The following is a 22,565-nucleotide window of genomic DNA, read 5'->3' as shown; positions in this document are numbered from 1 at the left end:
TCTACTCCTCCCTTGCTCTGCTCCAGGGGATTGCCCTGAATACCGTCACCTGTGTGGACCAGCTGAGCCTGGTTGGGTGACGAGCACCTGAGACTACAAAGTGTGTTCAGTGCTGCTGGATCTTAAGTTTGTGTCTCATCTCCTGCGTCTGTTTGTGAGTTGCTGCGCTTGGGTCCTAACACCTGTTCCTGACAGTAATTTACAGCAGTTAAGGGTAGCGACACAAAATCTAGGAGTCAAAAGAAGACCCCACCACCACAAAACGCAATCAACGATGAACGATAGTAGCCTATAGGACAGTACTATCACCCTATTAGAGTGATGTTACGACATCAACAGAATATCAATGAGTGTCATCAGTAGGCCTACAATAACCCTACAGACTACAGTTGTGACTTAGAACCAGGGGGGCAGTCAGCCAGATATTTCGTGAAGCCTCATTTGAAATCGGTAGTTCATATAATGGCCTGTTGTGGCGCTGGACTGGACCCAAAAAGCCCCATAGCTCCATAGAGGCCCATGTATTTTGGCCCAACTTCACCTAGACTGTATTACCTTAATAAACATGGTCATGAATACTTTCTTCTTCCAGTCACTAGTTTAAAGTCTCATTTCTAATGTCATAATATTCTTTTTGGAAAATTATGGTCCCATTAATTAAAAAAATTACCATAAAGAAAAAAAACCATCGCGTATGTTCTGAGGGGCGTGGCTACCGTTACAGTCTATGATCGGGATTCCCCTCCCACTCGAGTCAAAATAAAAACCAACGGAGAAGAAGGGGGGAAGTCCCGCCTCGTTGTCTGGGCAGCCAATGGCCAGCTGGTCCAAAACGGAGCCAACCAATGGCCAGCTGGTACCAAACGGATCTAGAAAGATGGCGACTTACAGTGCAGGATTAACAGGCTTCATTTTACGTCCATGTTAGACCCAGCGAACGCTTTGTCCATATTTTTTACAGTCTATGCTTAGAACAGAGGTTCTCAAAAGTATTTTGGCTCAGGGCACCCCTGTAAACATCTTTTACATAAACAACACCCCAGAATCACATTGATACTAGCACCTTACAGTTACTGTATGCCATATTACGGCACATTATGTAAATCTTTCCCGTAAGCTTGTAGATTTTTAGTGAAGAGATTTAGTGTAGATTGAAAAAGAATGCACCAAGGAAAGTGCAGATCAAGTCCATTTTACTCAGTATAAAGGGTAGTTATTTAAACTGACTAGCGACCATTGTGTGCCTCATTGATAAATCTCTGGGGTTCTCAGACACATTTCCACACTATATATTGAAGACTGGACTGACATTACACATCAAGGCTCACAGGCTAACTTCTATTGAGATACTGTAACCTACATATATTTTAGTACTACTAGATTATGTGAAACACATCTGAGGTGAAGTGTGAGAGTGTCATGCACTTGTTGGTGGCCTGTCCTTGATCTAGGATAATTATATGTTTTTGAGTGCACACCTCAGGAGTTGAATAAAACATCTGTCAAATAACAGTGCATCTACCTGAGTTTATTTGCAGTACTCTTTCCACCTCTGGTATCTTGATACCTTGAACTCTACATACCCACACAGTTAATGAGTAGTTTCGCTCATGTTGACCTAGTAATTAAGCTACAGCACCACCTAGAATAGACAACCTGCAGGTAGCTGTGTTGTAGGGAAATAAGGGGCTGATGTTAGCTGTACATGGTGCAAAAGAACACCACGGTCGAACACAGGTCAAGGGTAAGGTCAAGTGTTTAATAAACTGTTCTGAGCACCATCTGTATAACTTTAGAAATACAGATTTTTGAGGGTTTGTGTGAACACAAACATTGAATGCCATTGACAATGAATGGCCAGTTTTGAGTGTTTGTGTAAACCAAAAATATGGACAAAGCGTTCCCCGGGTCTAACATGGACGTAAAATGAATCCTGTTATTCCTGCACTGTAAGTCGCCATCTTTCTAGATCCGTTTTGGCCCAGCTGGCCATTGGCTGGCTCCGTTTTGGCCCAGCTGGCCATTGGCTGGCCCAGACAACGAGACATAACAGGTGACATTATGAAATGCGACTCTGCTTGCATGCTGGCCAGACTGAGTGACCAAACAAACCCACGGAACACAGCGAATCAGGCTGGAACCCAGGATATGCATGTAGAGTATATGGGAATTTATCTTTTGTGTGTGTCTCACTGATCTCAATCGTTTTTCTGTAAGTAATTGAATAGATGTGAAACCCCCAAGAGTCATGCCAGGTCCACTTTAATACGTTTTTGCTTTTATTTACTATTCAATGAGAAACCGTTCATCCCCGCAAACGGCTATAAAGGGCTATATAATGGTTTAATTTCTGAACTGACTGGTCAATGCCATGCCATTACATTTGCTCTGTACTTCATGCTTCCCGGAGTATGAACCCTACTGGTTCTGGTGACCTCATGGCCTCATGGCCTCATGACCACTCTATTGACCAAAATGTTCCACTTGTGCACAAGAGATCTCATTTAATGGGCAGGTGACATGAAACTTACTGAGCACATTCCCACTCCTGGGAGGATGAACCGTGACAATTTGAGTGACCTCATGGTCCCTCTGCAACACCAGGACAACCCCAGACAGTGGCCATGGCTGTCACATTCTGTCTCTCCCTCAGTCTGTGACTCCACACTGGCCACTCCCATATCCCATTCCAACACACTCAGTTCACCCAGTTCCATTTACACACCTGTCTTCAACTGCCTCATCAGCCCAGCAGTGAACACTTCTCCAATCAACCTGCTCACTATATAACTGGACTCAGTACAAACACTCATTGTCAGTTCATATAACCTGTTGTCATTGATGTCCTGCCTGTTCCTGCATTGACTTTTATGTCATTCTTGATTGCCTGCATCTACCGTGTAAGATCTGCTTAATCTTTATTAAATACTTTATATCTTTATATCTCTTGTTTGTTGTGACTTTGCACTGGGTTCAACTCTCTGTCATGCATCCTTGACAATGGCGATGTGTCATTTCAGTGTCTGCCATATAAACTGGAATGTTGCGGATTGAGGCGTCAGGTAGAGGGTACAGGGGCCACAGCTTGTGCCAATAAGGCCTACTGTTAGGACACTTTGGGTGCTTAGAATGTTAGCAGAATTATTTAAAACATTTTCCATTCATACCAGCAGCCCACCTGGTAGTGCATGATGGTTTCATTGGACAGACACAGGTAGGTCTGTGGGTCGTCCCTGAACTGGAAAGCACACTTGTGGAGCTGAGAGACTGGCTCGTCCACATCCAAGATGGCGTGCTGCTTGCTGACCTTACGGAGCACCTGGAGGGACAATCAATGCATGCAGAGTATGGTCAAGAAACCTCCTTGTGTTTACGCTCTGATGTGGATGTCTGACTTCATGTGACGTCAGTCATCTATGACATACAGTATCTATGACATAATGACTCCAAAGTTCTGTACATCATGTAACTACTGCACAATAGTGGAAGTACATAGGTTCTATAGAGTGCAACACTTCAAGTTTCTTCAATAACTTAAGCCAGTGGTTTTCAACCCTTTTCATATCAAGGCCCATTTCTTATTCAGCATTTGAGCCACGGACCACCCTTTGATGATATTTAGCCTTGCAGACCAAAAGTTAGGAGAGACAACAGGCAAATGTTGATCAAAATACGGGTCCATTTTGGTTTCATTTTACACTCAACAGTTAAAGATCTATAAGGGTCCCCTCTGTACCTTCGTCAGGCAGCCTCTGTAGACATTTTTAAAGCTCAGCTCAAGACCCACTTCTACAACATTGCCTTTAAAAGTGATCTTATATTTTTTGTTACTGCTTGTTTTTTAATGTCGTTGCCTTGCTTTTCTTTTATGCTTTGCTTTTATTTTATTCTCCATTGTTCTGTAAAGCACTTTGAGCTGCATTTGATGTCATGAAAGGTGCTATACAAATAAAGTTGTATTATTATTATTATTACTTGGTTACCAACTCTCCATTCTTTAGCTGGGGACCACTTGGAACCCCTTCAAGCACCACTGGTGGTCCCCGGACCACTGGAAAATAGCCCACAACAGAGAAGTTTCACACTTAAGATGCACTGCCATGTTTATTGTAGTTTTGGACATAGAACTACAATAACGTACTTGAGTACGTTTATCTTGTAACCTAGTGGTCTATGTACATAATTATGCACGAACATATTCAATCTTTAAACTACCGTAACCAAACAGCGGAAGGCGTGTGCTGATCACGCTATAGCGACTCAGCAGGAAAATGTACAACCTTCCCCTCTGTTCAAACAAGCCACAGCAATAGGCCTCAACTGAAACAACATGGGTATTGGCTGTAGGTATACCTTACCCATCTGCCCCCAAAACCATCCACTTTGAGTTGTTATGACAGCAATTAGGGGGGTTCTGTACAAGGAAAGAGTCTGCTCAGCAAATCGTGAGGGCTTTTCTACGGAGGTTTGTGTATGGATGTGTAATTTGGTTTAGCATTTGGGGAGCACAGATGAAACCATAATAGATTTGTGATGATTAGGTGGTTATGTAACACCTGTGTAGACAGGGTTTCTGTGAGACAGAGGACTTGGGTAGGTAGTGGTTGGCTACACACCTTGACAGGCAAAGACCTTGTGGTTCAGAATTACACTATAGCGAGACGGCTACAACCTTCAATGTGCCTCCACTCTCATCCACTCCACATGGGTTTAAATCCCACTACTACTTGCATTATTTATTTATTCTCTACAGACGGGAAAAGAAAAGGCTAGTGCTCCCAACATGAGTTTTGTGCTGCTCAGACAGGATGTGTTTGGGTCAGTGGTTATGCTGACCCAAGCAATGCAATGGCACCGGCTTTACTCAAAGTCCAGGTTCAAATCATATGGTTGTCATATGGTGTCCTGATTCAGCCCCTGGAAATGCATGTTTGAAGGTCTCACCACCAGTATTTTTTGCAAAGCCTTCAAACTTCAGTCGGGAGAGATGCTTGCCATTATAACATGGAACTGTAATAGTAATTGAGAAATTATCAAAATCTTGTGTACATTCACAGTTCACACTACTGACTCTACAAAATTGTGTTCCCATAATTGTCTTTGCAAATTCATCACTAACTATTTCCGTGACAGTTGTATGTGTGTGTGTGTGTGTGTGTGTGTGTGTGTGTGTGTGTGCGTGTGTATGCATGTACGTGTGCGAGTGTGTCTGCGTGCGTGCGAGTGTGTGTGTGTGTGTGTGTGTGTGTGTGTGAGAGTGTGTGTGTGCGTGCGTGCGAGTGTGTGTGTGTGTTACCATAGGTGGCAGTGCTACTCCAGAATCAGTGCAGACTAACTGGACCACACAGCCGTAGCAGATGAAACCTTCGCTCAACACAAAGTCCCCATGGTCAATGTGCTCCTCCACTACACACACACACACACACACACGCACACACACACACACGCACGCACGCATACACACACACACACATGCAAGATATCAGACAAAAACAGATTCACTGACCATGACTACTCGTTCATTTAGACACAGACACTGTGGGCGGGTGCAAGGGCAAGGAAGACCCTATAAATACACATACGTACGTGTGTGTGTGTGTGTGTGTGTGTGTGTGTGTGTGTGTGTGTGTGTGTGTGTGTGTGTGTGTGTGCGTGCGTGCGTGCTTGCGTGCGTGCGTGCGTGCGTGCGTGCGTGCGTGCGTGCGTGCCCATCGTATTGGGGGGGTGAATCATTTCAAATTGCATACTGTACACTGAGCATGCAGGCGTGACGTGAGTCTGTGTGTTCGCATGTGTGTGCTTTTGCCTGAGTGGACAGATGTACAGTATGGACTGGTCAGACTGAGGTCTGACCAATGGTTTCATCGTGGGAGGTCACGGCACACTAGCCAACAGTGTATATAACGTACATAAATTAATAGACTGAGTTCAAACAGCATGTGTGAAGAGCCACTAAGACAGTAAGTGCATTTATTCAGTGAGGACCACCACCTTGACTGGGAGACCACTAGTCTGACAGCCAGCATCCATCCCCTTTAATGCAGGTTAATCCAGACGTCAGTACAAACATGGACTACTAAATTGTGGAGGCCTACGTCTGCATAGGACGTCTCAATGTTTCTTATGCAGACTGCAGGACATTTACAATCAATCTTTCACAGGTTGAGATTGCAATAGCCAAACCATAGCCAGTGTAGCCTATCTCACACTGTGAGAGATCACTCAGATTCAGATTCGATTGTGAGAAGACCATGAATAATATTCTGTTCATTATTTGTTTATATCGTCACAATAAATCAGTGCTATTGAACAACTTTACGTCTGTGTGTGGGTTCTATAAATATCGCACGCACGCACGCACGCACGCACGCACGCACGCACGCACGCACGCACGCATGCATGCACGCACGCATACTACACACATACACACGCACACCCTACCCAGCATGATAGTGAAGGCTGTCCACTGTCGAGCGCTGGCTATGAAGGCTTCTCTGTCTACAGACAGGTAGCGAGTGCTGACTGTCTGTGAACGCAGGCGGTTGAACAGAGCCACTCTGGAGCCTGAAGAGACACACACTGACACGCACGCACACGCACGCACGCACACACACGCACGCACGCACACGCACAGGCACACACACACAGGCAATATTTAATGAAAAAATTATAATTAACTTCTATAAACTTACAGCATGATTTAGATATTACTGTCAAGGATACATCTGAGTTTTAATTATTTTCTTTAAACTCATCCCCCACATTTGATTCCTTATGTAGCACTCCTGACCCCATACTGATCAAGGCAGTGCCCTGCGTTCTTTATATTCTTTTAAATACGTTTTTCTTTTGGATTCATTTATTTCTTGTGTATTCGGTATAAGTACATTCCCCTTTTAAATTTCAAATGGATCACTTCTATTTCTCTCTTTCCAGGTAAGTGTAACTCAAAGTAAGTATACTGTACATTTCCCAGGTCAACAGGAACGTGTTGTCCTGTCAAATATTAAACACACTCAGCTCAAGGTAAGTATAAATCATATCATATTTACTTAAACACACGCCAACATAAACATATATAAATTAACATTAAATGTGTTCTTCACTTCACTTCTGACTCCGGTCTGACGTACGGCTGGCATATCCAATGAGGGAAGGGCAGGCCGTTGGCCTGTTTCTGTCCCGCCTCCTTTCCCTGCATGGCCATGTCTTCCTCGCAGCGCAGTCGTAGCTGTCGACTGACCTCGGCCAAACCCTCCCGCGTCTTCGCCAGGCGCAGCTCCTCCCTCAGGTCCTGGTGTATCTGCAGCGTGTGATGCCAGAGCCTGAAGAGATGAGCTCGTACGTAGGACCGGGTCGGGGGAGGGTGCTGCTCCACCAGCTGCAGGTACTCCTCGGCCATCTCCCACACCGGGGGGCTTCGGCCCTCGAACAGCGCCGGGTTGTGGAGGTTCCCCTCGGCACTCATGACGCCCTGCACGCCCGTCTCCCGAATGCAGCGTTCCACGTCGCTCGGATGCCGGATGTTGCCGTTGGCGAAGACCGGAATGCTCACCGCTTCCCGCACGGCCCGGATGTGCTCCCAGCTGGCGACGCCGGTCGTGTCTCCTTTCTGGTCCTTGGTGCGGCCGTGGACCGCCAGCAGCTGGCATCCAGACTTCTCTAGCATCTGGGCGAAGCGCACTGTCCTGTCGATCTCCTTGAACACGCGGATCTTGCATGTGATTGGAACAGACAGCTTCTCGTTGGCCAACTTGATCATTTTCTCCAGCAGCTCCCATTCATCCTGGAGGAAACTTCCGTAACGCCCACTCTTTGCGTGCTTCTGGGGACAGCCCAGGTTCAGGTCGATGGCGTCACAGTAGTCCTGGGCCAGAAGAGACGCCTGCAGGAACATGTCGGGGTCGTTGGCACAGAACTGTGTGATGAGGGGTCTGTCCTCCGCACACACTTCATTGTAGAGGTGTTTCATCCGATACTTTGGGTCTCGTACAAACATCTGGGCATGCAGCATGGGCGTGTAGCACAGCTGGGCGCCATGGCGGCGGCTCAGTAATCGCCAGGCCAGTTCACTCTGGTCTACCATTGGCGCCACGACGAAACGTGCACCCTTCAAAGTGCTCCTCCAGAAGTCAAAGCCCTGGAGCTTTGCCATTACGGCTGCCTGCTGTCAAAATATTGGTGTATATATGCTGCAGCTGGGTTGACCGACTGACTGGCAGGCAGTTATATAGATCCTGCTGATGTCAATGATAATGTCACATGACTCTAACATCACTCTGTGACATCAGAAGCTCACAGGAGTGGAACCACGACATTTGTAAATCCAGTTATGACAAAACGTGTGAGAGGGGAAAGAGATGGGAGGTGATAAGACAAGAGAGACAGAGAGAGAGGGGGGGGGACCAGTAAATACTCTTTCTACCACATTCCCTCTTTAACGCCGAAGAGCACAGAAACATGCAGCACTGTTTGCATGCCGGGGGCAGGGGGGGCTTTGTTGCTCATACACAACACAAACTGCTGAGTATATAGCGCTAACTCAATGCTCAGGATTTCACTGTGTAGACAAAGAAAAATCACACCCGTGTGAAGTGAGGGGCGCTCTTATCATCATACATCAGCTCATTCTGGCCAATCACAATTTTCGTCTTCACTTTACTGCCCTCACTTTTAGCTTCAATATCTACTTTGCTCAGCCAATCAAATCATCGCTATGGGGTTGATCAGCCAATCACAAGCCAATGTTTGTGTTCACACAAAACCGGAAAGCTGAGCATAGGAGGCCTAGCTCCCCTCAAAGAAATGTACAGTATACAGTTAACTCTAAGAGTAGCCTACTGTTATTTATTGTATATCCTTACTGTATATGATATGCACAAAAATCTGTGTTTTTGAGGGGAGCTATATCCCCTCCAACGTCTGGCTTTTGAAATTACGTCATATGGCAGTCAAGTCTATGGACTTTTAAAGTTTGTTTATAGGGCACTAAACAGGACACCATCTTACGATGGAGTATAGATTTAGCATGTGGGTGTGTGTGTGTGTGTGTGTGTGTGTGTGTGTGTGTGTGTGTGTGTGTGTGTGTGTGTGTGTGTGTGTGTGTGTGTGTGTGTGTGTGTGTGTGTGTGTGTGTGTGTGTGTGTGTGTGTGGATTTGAATGTGCATTTTGTTTTGTGTGTGATAGATTATTTGTGACAGTTCAGTCTGACCCCCCGCTCCCTACACTTGACATGTCTAACACCCTACCATCATCTGCCAATCATGTTCTCATACCTGCAGGAACATGGCACAAGTTCACACAAAACAGTGAACACTGGGAACATTCCTCAAAATAGGTTAGGATTAAGTCAAATTACTTTGTTGCACGACTGCGTCGTATGACACAGAATTAAATATTGTCAACAGAATTTTTTTGTTGATGCTAATACTATACTATACTATAGGAAAGGTAAGGAAGTTACTTTCCACTGCTGGCTGTTTGCAAAAAAATCTAACCAAAAACTACCTGTGGGGGGAAGAAAAGAAAGAAAACATCCATTCCCACATCCCAATGTAGATTGATTAACTAAAGTTGATTAAGGATGGCCACTAACAACTGTGCTGTGTAGGCAGACTCACAGTCAACGTTCTTCATGGACTGTCTCTTCTGGGACGGTTTGGAGATGACTTTGATCATCCTGCTCTGGAATGAACCCACTTCCTGCCCACTGCCCAGGAAGAGGCGGAGCAACAGGCGGAAGTGTTTCCTCTTGTCCTGGTCTGAGATGTACAGGGACTTGGCACAGGCAAACATCTGGGGGTGAATGCATGGATGAGATGTACAGGGACTTGGCACAGGCAAACATCTGGGGGTGAATGCATGGATGAGATGTACAGGGACTTGGCACAGGCAAACATCTGGGGGTGAATGCATGCATGTACAGTACATAGACAGACATAGGCAGCCAGAGGACAGACAAATGGACGGACGGACGGACCTAGTGACCGACTGACCTACCAGTATGAATATAACTAACTTCTTCTTAGACTCATTTCATACTTTTATATAAGGAAGCCTATGATGCTTTGCAAACGTCCATCAGTAGGTAAATACAGTAAGTGGCTGGCATGCACACACAGGGGGTTTACAGCAACGCCATTTGGTCTGTCAGACGTGGCTGTTTGTCAAGTAAACAGACCTGGAATAATAAATTCTGTATGTCTCGTCTGGGCAAATATACACATCTGTATATGCAGGGCTGGAAAGAGTACTAGAATATCTTTCTCAAGTAAGGCACTGTTACATGTCATGACTTAGATATTACTCAGGTAGAAGTGTTGCAGTAGTTGTGTTGAACACTATTAAAGTAAAACTAGCTCTTTGGACCAACCACTCACTTTCCAATTGGTTCACATGGTCAAGTGGATTATCCATCAGCAGATCTGTGGGCTACTCTGTAATTCTGACCTTTCCAAAAATAATTGAGTACAAGGTCTAACTGTGCACGCACGCACGCACACACAAACACACGCACACACACACACACACACACACACACACACACACACACACACACACACACACACACACACACACACACACACACACACACACACACACACACACACACACACACACACTTAGCTCTGACCGTGGTATTTGGCTGCTCTTCAAAGACCAGTTTGAATGTGTCTGCCTGGGAGTGACCGGAGCTGTCCAGACACATGTAGCCACACAAACGATACACCGAGTCCCCATAACCAGCCACTAGATGGAAAGAGAGAGAGAGAGAGAGAGAGAGAGAGAGAGAGAGAGAGAGAGAGAGAGAGAGAGTCAGGAATGCATTACGGGTGGACCCAAAAGTTTATTTCACTAAACCAACAACAACAGAGTAACAGAAAACCAAAACCAACGAGAAACAGTCAGGAATACATGAGCAAATACATATAAATGACAGAAATACATATTATAGTCCAAAAACTAAATAAGGACAGTCAAAGTTCACGGTCCGAGGAGGGGACCGTGACAGAGAGAGAGAGAGAGAGAGAGAGAGAGAGCGAGCGAGCAGGATAAGGATAAGATATGAGCTGAAACAATTCACTCTATATACTCAACATTTATTTTTCAAACATTCAAATGTGTGCTAAACATGTCAATAGATCTCTAGTTCCGGACCTTTCAGATGATCCTGTTTGGCTCTCCATCCTGGTCCACTGATGTACACACATGGAGGAGGACAGAAGAACCTACAGGATATAGTTCGTGTTTAGCAAAGACAATATTGTGGGACATAGTTGCAGCAGTTCTTCTGCGCCATAGGACTTATACCTGCATATAGACTAACAACTCTAAGTAGTTAGATTGAAACAGATTTTCTTATTTGAGTTGCATCACTATCGTAAGCCTTATGCGTATTATAAATACTTTGGCTGATATTGGAAACTACTAATAATAATAGTCTGATGCACTCCTAGTGGATATACTGCATATACAGTACAGGCAAATGTGGTATCTGCATTTAACAGTGCAGTGTGATGTTTTGTGATACTGTTGAAATCATCTAAATCTAAGATAGCAGCAGTAAACTGACCTTTTCTCATTGCCATAGGATTTTTGTGCCACCTTGGCATGCAGAATGGTGACACTCTGGTCAGACTGGGACTCCGCTACTGGGTGGTCGCTCGTTGCCCCTGGCAGCCCAAATCCTGGGTCCAGTCTCCTGATTGAAAAAAGAAAATAATATTAATCATCCATCCAAAGTCATCGATTTCTGTGACAACCACTTTCTTATTGGTCAGTTTTGTGATGGGGAAAGACAAAGCAATAACATTCTGGGTGTCCGCAGAAGAAATGCAGACCTGCACATCATCTTAAACTAAACTATAGTATAACATAGCTAAAAGCATTATCAAATACCTCATTATTTCATGTGTGTTTAAAATGTATGAGTGAGTCACTTGACTGGTGTGGAACTACCGGTAACTTACTTTCAAAATACGTTCACTTAAAGGTTACACAATTACTCTCTGTCTCTGTGCCAAGCAATGCATTATATTACATAATTCTACCAGATTTTCCATTAACACAGAGAAGAATGCCACAATATGTATATTACATTTACATTTCAGCAGCCTTCATGTCATTGTGAAATAAAACAGCACTAATTGATACAGGGCATAATATATACATTTCTGGAAATCTCTCTCTGCCTGCGCATGTATGTCTGCCTCATCACTTTTTGCCCTAATATGGAGATGCTCAATGCCACAGACAGTGATAAAAGGTATAAGCTACAGCACTAAGTTCCCTGAAGTGAGTACTACTAGTTTTGAAATGTTTAAAAATGTATAGTTTAAAGGGTATAGGCTAAATAGCAGATACCCCCAACACAGCACTCTACTTGTTGAACTACACATGTAGAGTCCATAACCACCATCCCTACAGCGGTGGAAGCAACACGCTACTGTAATGTTTACTGACATGCACAGACTCTCACACGATAAATCAGGAACAAGTGTGTTGTCATAAACCCCATCAGATGTGAATACAGATTGTTATTATCAGACAACAACACTGTCATCCCTTTAATGCAAGACATAGAAGACATACCAAGCATACTTTCCACTGTGATTAAGGATATACCATGAATGGAGAGGAAAGGTTGATGCTTGCTTATACACTGCACTACTGGCAGATATAAAACAATGTGGAAAATCCCTTTCTGTCTACTGTCATTATTCGCTGATATTTAGCCAACCTCTCTTTAAAATGTCATCTGTCAGTCATGACTGTCTTTTGCCTTCTTCTCCCTCATCACGCACGCACGCACGCACGCACGCACGCACGCACGCACACACACACACACACACACACACACACACACACACGCACACACACACACACACACACACACACACACACACACTCACACACACACACACACTCACACACACACACACACACACACACACACACACACATTGAAAACAGCAAGTACAATTTAACAAGCTAGGCCCGGACGGTTAGCTCAACCGTCTGGGCACTTAGGCTGCTAAGCCAGCCGGACGGTGTGACATGGGTTCAACTCCTGAGCCTGACGGCCTTTGCCGAGTGTCAATCCCCATCTTTCCTGTCTGTCTACTGTTCCCTATGAATATTTAACAAGCTATACTAAAAGGATAACATCAAAAGCCCTGTTTCTTTTTTTCCTATGACACAGGCAATTGTGTGTTTTAATTCGGGGAGGTGTTGTGACATTTTTTCTTTCAATTATTTTCTAAATTAGGAAAGCTGAGGGCACAATATTATAAAAATGAGGAACAAAAGGAGAATAGCCTCGTTGCGAACTTTCAAAAGGTCAGCGTCAACACCTGCAAGAAATGGTGCTGCAACAGAAGCCATAGTGAGCCAGGGCCCCTCATGTGTTGCATTGCAATGTTTTCTCTGTGCAATAACGTCGTAATGAGTAGCCCAACACAGACACTGGACTCCGGAATGCCTCTCATTATGACCACTGTTGACACGCAAGGGAGGGGAGGAGAAAAACAAATAGGTGGAATAGAGATGGACAGAGAGCGGGAAGGAGGTGAGAAGAGGGACGACGGAGATGGGGGAGGAGGAGGCAGACAAGAGGGAGGGGGAAGGAGGGTGGTTGGGGAGGTTATATGTGGCCAGAAATTACCTCTTACTTAATTCTGTGAGTTCATTTCACTGACTGCAGAGATGTTCTGTTCTATTCTGTTCTCTTCTTCTTAACTAAAAATGTGAACTGTGATCACGGGTGATGGGCTTTTACAGAGATACAGACACCAGACCGGAAGTATCGTTCACAGTGCTATATTCTCCATTCAGTGAAGTATCGTACACAGTGCTATATTCTCCATTCAGTGAAGTATCGTTCACAGTGCTATATTCTCCATTCAGTGAAGTATCAGCACAGTGCTATATTCTCCATTCAGTGAAGTATCGTACACAGTGCTATATTCTCCATTCAGTGAAGTATCGTACACAGTGCTATATTCTCCATTCAGTGAAGTATCAGCACAGTGCTATATTCTCCATTCAGTGAAGTATCGTCACAGTGCTATATTCTCCATTCAGTGAAGTATCGTACACAGTGCTATATTCTCCATTCAGTGAAGTATCGTCACAGTGCTATATTCTCCATTCAGTGAAGTATCGTCACAGTGCTATATTCTCCATTCAGTGAAGTATCGTACACAGTGCTATATTCTCCATTCAGTGAAGTATCAGCACAGTGCTATATTCTCCATTCAGTGAAGTATCGTACACAGTGCTATATTCTCCATTCAGTGAAGTATCGTACACAGTGCTATATTCTCCATTCAGTGAAGTATCGTTCACAGTGCTATATTCTCCATTCAGTGAAGTATCGTACACAGTGCTATATTCTCCATTCAGTGAAGTATCGTTCACAGTGCTATATTCTCCATTCAGTGAAGTATCGTTCACAGTGCTATATTCTCCATTCAGTGAAGTATCGTACACAGTGCTATATTCTCCATTCAGTGAAGTATCGTACACAGTGCTATATTCTCCATTCAGTGAAGTATCGTTCACAGTGCTATATTCTCCATTCAGTGAAGTATCGTTCACAGTGCTATATTCTCCATTCAGTGAAGTATCGTTCACAGTGCTATATTCTCCATTCAGTGAAGTATCGTTCACAGTGCTATATTCTCCATTCAGTGAAGTATCGTGCACAGTGCTATATTCTCCATTCAGTGAAGTATCGTTCACAGTGCTATATTCTCCATTCAGTGAAGTATCGTACACAGTGCTATATTCTCCATTCAGTGAAGTATCGTTCACAGTGCTATATTCTCCATTCAGTGAAGTATCGTTCACAGTGCTATATTCTCCATTCAGTGAAGTATCGTGCACAGTGCTATATTCTCCATTCAGTGAAGTATCGTTCACAGTGCTATATTCTCCATTCAGTGAAGTATCGTACACAGTGCTATATTCTCCATTCAGTGAAGTATCGTTCACAGTGCTATATTCTCCATTCAGTGAAGTATCGTTCACAGTGCTATATTCTCCATTCAGTGAAGTATCGTACACAGTGCTATATTCTCCATTCAGTGAAGTATCGTTCACAGTGCTATATTCTCCATTCAGTGAAGTATCGTACACAGTGCTATATTCTCCATTCAGTGAAGTATCGTACACAGTGCTATATTCTCCATTCAGTGAAGTATCGTTCACAGTGCTATATTCTCCATTCAGTGAAGTATCGTACACAGTGCTATATTCTCCATTCAGTGAAGTATCGTACACAGTGCTATATTCTCCATTCAGTGAAGTATCGTTCACAGTGCTATATTCTCCATTCAGTGAAGTATCGTTCACAGTGCTATATTCTCCATTCAGTGAAGTATCGTACACAGTGCTATATTCTCCATTCAGTGAAGTATCGTTCACAGTGCTATATTCTCCATTCAGTGAAGTATCGTTCACAGTGCTATATTCTCCATTCAGTGAAGTATCGTACACAGTGCTATATTCTCCATTCAGTGAAGTATCGTTCACAGTGCTATATTCTCCATTCAGTGAAGTATCGTACACAGTGCTATATTCTCCATTCAGTGAAGTATCGTACACAGTGCTATATTCTCCATTCAGTGAAGTATCGTTCACAGTGCTATATTCTCCATTCAGTGAAGTATCGTTCACAGTGCTATATTCTCCATTCAGTGAAGTATCGTTCACAGTGCTATATTCTCCATTCAGTGAAGTATCGTACACAGTGCTATATTCTCCATTCAGTGAAGTATCGTACACAGTGCTATATTCTCCATTCAGTGAAGTATCGTTCACAGTGCTATATTCTCCATTCAGTGAAGTATCGTTCACAGTGCTATATTCTCCATTCAGTGAAGTATCGTTCACAGTGCTATATTCTCCATTCAGTGAAGTATCGTACACAGTGCTATATTCTCCATTCAGTGAAGTATCGTTCACAGTGCTATATTCTCCATTCAGTGAAGTATCGTACACAGTGCTATATTCTCCATTCAGTGAAGTATCGTACACAGTGCTATATTCTCCATTCAGTGAAGTATCGTTCACAGTGCTATATTCTCCATTCAGTGAAGTATCGTTCACAGTGCTATATTCTCCATTCAGTGAAGTATCGTTCACAGTGCTATATTCTCCATTCAGTGAAGTATCGTACACAGTGCTATATTCTCCATTCAGTGAAGTATCGTTCACAGTGCTATATTCTCCATTCAGTGAAGTATCGTACACAGTGCTATATTCTCCATTCAGTGAAGTATCGTTCACAGTGCTATATTCTCCATTCAGTGAAGTATCGTACACAGTGCTATATTCTCCATTCAGTGAAGTATCGTCACAGTGCTATATTCTCCATTCAGTGAAGTATCGTACACAGTGCTATATTCTCCATTCAGTGAAGTATCGTACACAGTGCTATATTCTCCATTCAGTGAAGTATCGTCACAGTGCTATATTCTCCATTCAGTGAAGTATCGTACACAGTGCTATATTCTCCATTCAGTGAAGTATCGTCACAGTGCTATATTCTCCATTCAGTGAAGTATCGTACACAGTGCTATATTCTCCATTCAGTGAAGTATCGTGCACAGTGCTACTGTATATTCTCCATTCAGTGAAGTATCGTGCACAGTGCTACTGTATATTCTCCATTCAGTGAAGTATCGTGCACAGTGCTACTGTATATTCTCCATTCAGTGAAGTATCGTGCACAGTGCTACTGTATATTCTCCATTCAGTGAAGTATCGTACACAGTGCTACTGTATATTCTCCATTCAGTACTGGCCCAAATATAATTGCATACCTACCTCCAAATGAGCTTTCTTGCCAGCCCTAGCTCCAACCATGGCCGACCTCAAATTACACTTTGTTTTACCATCCAGTTCCATCGCATCGCTAAGATAAACAACAACAACTATGGCATCATTCAGAGATGCAGCAGAGAAAAACAATGAAACCACAGGATCTGGAAACAAAAACTGGTTTCCTAACATGCAAGTGCACTCACTGCACTGCATAGAAGACACATGCTGAGCCAATCTTTAATCATGTTGCATGTTATGTTATTAAAAAAACTGACAACTGACTCTAACAATTAGCATTAACCCCTCTGGGGTATCTTTCTATCGCCAGGCCAAAACACAACACATGATATATTGGCTACTGTTTATATATGCGTTTTAAATCAATTAAATGTATGCATGCATAGCATGTATATAACTTCAGGCCTAAAACTCTCCTTTATGTAGTCATGTTGACCCTTGGCTAATCCCTCCAGCCATACAATGGTCCATATGTCTGAGGTGAGCAGATTTTTCCTTGTAAGGAAGGTGGATGGACTTCAGGCATACTGGATGTTTTGTTCACACGAGGGGGATTCCAATGGCCCACTAGGCTCTCCCCAGTTCACAGTTCAGGGTTCACAGTTGACTGACTCAGTGTGTGTGTGTGTGTGTGTGTGTGTGTGTGTGTGTGTGCGTGCATGCGTACGTGTGTGTGTGCGTGCGTGTGTGTGTGTGCATGCATGCACTTGCACACATATGCACCCACTGCGTTACTGTGTGTAAGCACATCAGTACTGACGTACTATGTGGAAAAGTACCTCTCTCTGCCTATATGCGTACATTTGTATACCTCTTTGGCTGTGTACACATACCAGTGCGTGCGTGTGTGCGCGTGTGTGTGTGGTCAGTCACCAGGGTGCCAGTAGTAGTCTAAATTAAACCTTCCCCTGGGGAAGACCCCCACAGGTCAAAGGTCATTGTGTCAGAGTTAAGAGCCTCTGGTATTTCACACAGTGGACACAGACAGACCAGAGCAGAGGAGAAAGACTGACGGACAGAGGATGGATGGGCGGTATTTGTGGAAAAAAGAGAGGGAGAGGGGTAAGAGGAGGGTTGACAAGAACAGGGAAAAACACTTTCACACGTGGGCTTGAAGTTGCTCTTAGGGCCCTTTTCCACTAAGATAATAATGTTCTAGATTCTTGGAAACTTTTTGGGTTCTGAAGAAATTAATTTTCAGTGGAAACACTCTGAACTGGTTCAATATTAGGCGGGAGAAATAACCGAACCGGTTCAACCCTGGTGGAAAAGTGGCCTTATAGTTGTAATAATCAGTATGGGCTGAAGGAGACCTTAGGAGACATACGTAGTAGATAGCCACCACCATAACAAGGCCTTTAGAAAACATCACACGGAGGATTGTATTTACCAATTGTGTTAAAGGCTGCTATCTGACATTTTCTGTATAGGCCTATTTAAAAACAACAGATGTTTCTGCCCTCAAATGATGACTTTGTGCACAAATGAAAGGTCACAAATAAAAGGTCTTCACAAGAAAAGCATATATATGTGGTATGCAGGCAATTAATGTACATACAACCTACCAGACAGACAGACTAGACAGACAGACAGACAGACAGACAGACAGACAGACAGGAGGTGGATAATGCATAGCCTATAACTATTGCACGTGATGCAAAATTGCAAACCATACGGTACAGTGAGTGAGTTAAAACTAAAGTGAAGCAGGAATGAACCCTCCACTCCACGACACGTGCTGGTGTCGTGCGCTTTTACGCGCCATGCCTAAAGCCCCACAGCCTCTCCAACTTCACTCCAAGTGCCCCCAAAAAGATTTTGGTTCGGATTTCAAAGCGTGGTTGAGTGGGAGGGGTCTCAGGCAGCACTTCTAGAGACTCGCTTCTCTCTCCTCCTGCTCCTGGCATTTGAATACCTGCACACCATCCCTGCACAGGCTCATTCCACCAGCGAAATAATCCGAGAAAGACCAGCAGGGAGCAGAACAAAACAGAGGAGGAAGGAGTCAAGGACATCTATTTTCTTTACAAACTTTTACGTCCAAGCGCTCATTCCTCACGGCGCATGGTGAGGTTTTTTTCTTTTTTGTTGTTGTTGTTTGTGGATAGAACAACCCTTCCATTGCTGTGAACTTTTACCGTAACTGCACGGGACATTGACGACGTTCTGCGACAATCCTGCTTTTGTGGAAGTCAATTATCGACTTGTCTTCTCACCTGCTGTCCCAGTCGAGTGTTCTCGGTGCGTGGTGAGCAGCGTTCAGCAGCGTTCCCAGGTGAGTGAGGGAAGCATCGGGGCAAGGTGGAGGTGGGAACATGTGGGCGCTGTCACACACACAGCCATCTGGCTGATGGTCTGAAATGGGGGAAATAATGATTGGGACAACATTTGTTAGGACCATCTAAAAAAATCATAGGGTTTTTTTGTGCCTAAAATTGATTGATTGATTGAATAGGCCTACTTTATTAACAGTTTGCAGACTGTAGGCTACTGATTTACAATGAAAAAGATAACACAAAAGCCCCAATGGGCTTGTTTCAACTGTAGTGTTCTTGACACTTCCTGTGTATGCAATTCATTTAGAAAGAGATTGTTTGTATTTTGTTAATGAAGCTGCGGGCTCTGATTTGGAAGGGGGCTTTGGGCTACAACAAAATGATTAAATCGAACCCTTGATTTATAGTTTTTAACACACCTGCGTGCACAACTCCAGTGAGCTTTAAATAATGGGGTTTTGTTGGATTTAAATGCGGTTTGCATTGTTTTGAAAAACTATATTGCTTACACGTGCTTACTCTTCGGCGTGTCAGTGATGTTTAAAACAGGATAGGCCTGGACAGAGACATCTGAATTAAGGTTCAGATGAAATGTTACCTATGCAAGCAACATCTGGTCACTGCATGCAGTTAAATACTGTTAGAATCAGGTTGCGGTATTGGCCAGTGGGTGCCTGCCTGTGTTGTGTGACTGACTGACTGACTGACTGACTGACTGAGTGAGTGAGTGAGTGAGTGAGTAGGCTACACTGAGTAGCCTCGGAAACCCAATGAATCGATAAATCCATTGGGGGAGAGAGAGAGAGATGTCATGTCATAATTGTAATTGTGCTTTGGCAACACTTGTCAAATGTCATGCCAATAAAGCCTGTTGAATTGAATTGAATTGAGAGAGAGAGAGAGAGAGAGAGAGAGAGAGAGAGAGAGAGAGAGAGAGAGAGAGAGAGAGAGAGAGAGAGAGAGAGAGAGAGAGAGAGAGAGAGAGAGTGAGAGTGAGTGTGAGTGAGTGGGGAGGGGAAAGAGAGGAAGGGGGCAAAGCACTGGGGGCTCACACTGGTTGCCTGGAGGTGATGCTCTACTCTATTCAGACACACTGAACATTATGGCTCCAGCCCACAGACGGACAGACAGACAGATGGTCAGGCAGACAGACAGACAGACAGACGGTCAGGCAGACAGACAGACAGACAGACGGTCAGCCGGTCAGTCGGTCAGTCAGTCAGTCAGTCAGTCAGTCAGTCAGTCAGTCAGTACGTAAGTCAGTCTCAGTCAGTCAGTGACTCAGTAAGTCAGTTGTTAGCCAGCCAGCCAGTCAGCTAGTCAGTGACTCAGCCATCCAGTCAGCCAGTCAGGGAAACAGTGACTCAGTCAGTCAGTCAGTCAGTCAGTCAGTCAGTCAGTCAGTCAGTACATAAGTCAGTCTCAGTCAGTCAGTGACTCAGTCAGTCAGTCAGTCAGTACGTAAGTCAGTCTCAGTCAGTCAGTGACTCAGTCAGTCAGTCAGTCAGTCAGTCAGTCAGTCAGTCAGTCAGTACATAAGTCAGTCTCAGTCAGTCAGTCAGTGACTCAGTCAGTCAGTCAGTCAGTCAGTAAGTACGTAAGTCAGTCTCAGTCAGTCAGTGACTCAGTCAGTCAGTTGTTAGCCAGCCAGCCAGCCAGCCAGCTAGTCAGTCAGTGACTCAGCCAGTCAGTGAAACAGTGACTCAGTCAGTCAGTCAGTCAGTCAGTCAGTCAGTCAGTCAGTCAGTCAGTGTAGTGAAGTGAAGCTGCTAACAGTAGCAGTCCATCTGGTTCCAATCTGCAGCTGCTAACAAGCAGAGCAGTGTCTTCATCTCACTACAGACTGCAGATGTCACTCACAACCCCCCACTGACCACTGCAGTATACTGTACCTGCCTGTGCTAGCAGTGTATACTGTATACCTCCAAACTAGTTGGTTCTTCTTTTTTATCTCCACCAGACCTTTCAATATGAGCAGCTAATGGAACTTTGCACACACACACACTCAATAGGCCAAGGAAGGACCTCTTTCCCCGATTTATTTTGTTCATAGAGTCCAAACATTTATTCCCCTGCATTTCTTAGATCATTTCGCAACTCCCCATACAGGCCACAGCCATTTCCACCTTATTTTACGCCAGTTTGTGTTTTTCTTTTTCTTTTTGCCAAAACACACTTTTTGCTACTGGCCTAAAACTCTTGTCAAGACTAATTTATTTCCCCCTGGATTACTTCGATCATGATGCAAATCCCCATATACTGTAGGCCGCCCTGCCCACTAGATTTTGAGTTTTTCTCAAAATCTTTGGCTAATACTCCTGCAGGTTTTGTCCCAAACTCACAGACATCTGTACACATTATCTCATATTCTATTCCGATTGGCTATGATTGACTTGCAACGTCTGCAGGCCCTGAGTATCCAACCTGGCCTGGCGGAGATCTATGCTCAGAGGACATTTTTCTAGTATTACTATTATTACTGTACTTTAATTTCTAGAACCACAAGATGTTCTCTCTCCTCCGTCCACTCTCTCTTTGTCTCCAATTCTCCATCTCTCTATAGGTGTTGCTTTAAGCGGTCCCAACACTATCTTTGTCTCAAATCTTCTGGCCACAGATTAGTTCTTGTGTTTCTCCAGGTTTTCCCTCCAACCATGGAAGAGTATGTTCTGTCTCAGACTCCGGTCTGGACTTAATGTACTGCAGTCACTGATCCTCTCTCTCTCTCTCTCTCTCTCTCTCTCTCTCTCTCTCTCTCTCTCTCTCTCTCTCTCTCTCTCTCTCTCTCTCTCTCTCTCTCTCTCTCTCTCTCTCTCTCATATGTAAACCAGTGAAGAATGTGTCTTTTCTGTGCAGGACCACCTCAGGTCCGACTCCTCAGAGATTCATGCAGTTGATGTGTGTGTGTGTGTGTGTGTGTGTGTGTGTGTGTGTGTGTGTGTGTGTGTGTGTGTGTTTTAACATACAGCACAACATAAATAGACTTCCCACAGAGAGTAATTCACGTGGCATGCATACTGTATGCTCTCCTTCCATATTACCTTTTTATTTGTTTATTTAGCTCCACCATTTCACGGACTTCCCATCTGCGGTACGGTATAAGAACGTAGGCTTACAGAGTCAGATTTTGGGGAAATAATGTCATAACATGGATTTAGTTTTAAAATAAATAATTTAATTGAAGTCTACTTAGTCTGCTGTATGTTTGAGTGGCAAGTAGGGCTGTCACTATTATGACATTTTACTTGACGATTATTGTCGCTCAAATAACTGCGATAAATTATTTAATTCTGTCGTTGGAACATTTCATCATTATGAATAAAAGTTAGTTACATTTGGCTTTTAGGCTTCGTACACAAAAGGTGCACATGGTAGATATGACAAATAACGTACAAATTGTAATAACTTAAGCTTGTATATCTGCTATTTCTACTATTTTCAAC

General features: G+C 43.9%; 3 protein-coding genes across 14 annotated transcripts in view; 1 reads left to right on the top strand and 2 right to left on the bottom strand.

Moving 5' to 3' along the window:
• The window catches only part of rbpjl (recombination signal binding protein for immunoglobulin kappa J region-like), a gene marked incomplete at both ends in the record, with an annotated part of 25,963 nt that extends 6,800 nt beyond the window's left edge, over positions 1-19,163 (bottom strand). The window contains 8 exons of the mRNA XM_083771020.1: positions 3,179-3,319; positions 5,297-5,406; positions 6,442-6,579; positions 9,622-9,796; positions 10,635-10,750; positions 11,159-11,229; positions 11,574-11,702; positions 19,063-19,163. Coding sequence (XP_083627146.1) covers positions 3,179-3,319; positions 5,297-5,406; positions 6,442-6,579; positions 9,622-9,796; positions 10,635-10,750; positions 11,159-11,229; positions 11,574-11,702; positions 19,063-19,163 — 981 coding nt within the window. The remainder of the gene's footprint in view (positions 1-3,178; positions 3,320-5,296; positions 5,407-6,441; positions 6,580-9,621; positions 9,797-10,634; positions 10,751-11,158; positions 11,230-11,573; positions 11,703-19,062) is intronic.
• On the bottom strand, positions 7,103-8,158 carry LOC310863698 (tRNA-dihydrouridine(16/17) synthase [NAD(P)(+)]-like; the record flags this gene model as incomplete). The annotated part of the gene is made up of 1 exon (XM_083772195.1): positions 7,103-8,158. The coding sequence occupies exon 1, from the start codon at positions 8,153-8,155 to the stop codon at positions 7,103-7,105; it is 1,053 nt and encodes a 350-aa protein (XP_083628321.1). The 5' UTR covers positions 8,156-8,158.
• The window catches only part of matn4 (matrilin 4), a 40,375-nt gene continuing 36,559 nt past the window's right edge, over positions 18,750-22,565 (top strand). For all 12 annotated transcript variants that reach the window (XM_083771954.1, XM_083771959.1, XM_083771956.1 and 9 more), the window contains exon 1: positions 18,750-19,121. The gene's annotated coding sequence lies outside the window, so the exon portion shown is untranslated. The remainder of the gene's footprint in view (positions 19,122-22,565) is intronic.

The sequence above is a fragment of the Protomyctophum parallelum genome, assembly GCF_964188405.1.
Source record: "Protomyctophum parallelum genome assembly, chromosome: 8".
Classification (NCBI taxonomy): domain Eukaryota; kingdom Metazoa; phylum Chordata; class Actinopteri; order Myctophiformes; family Myctophidae; genus Protomyctophum; species Protomyctophum parallelum.
Note: the sequence above shows the minus strand (reverse complement) of the source record. Positions and strands in the feature narration are given on the sequence as shown.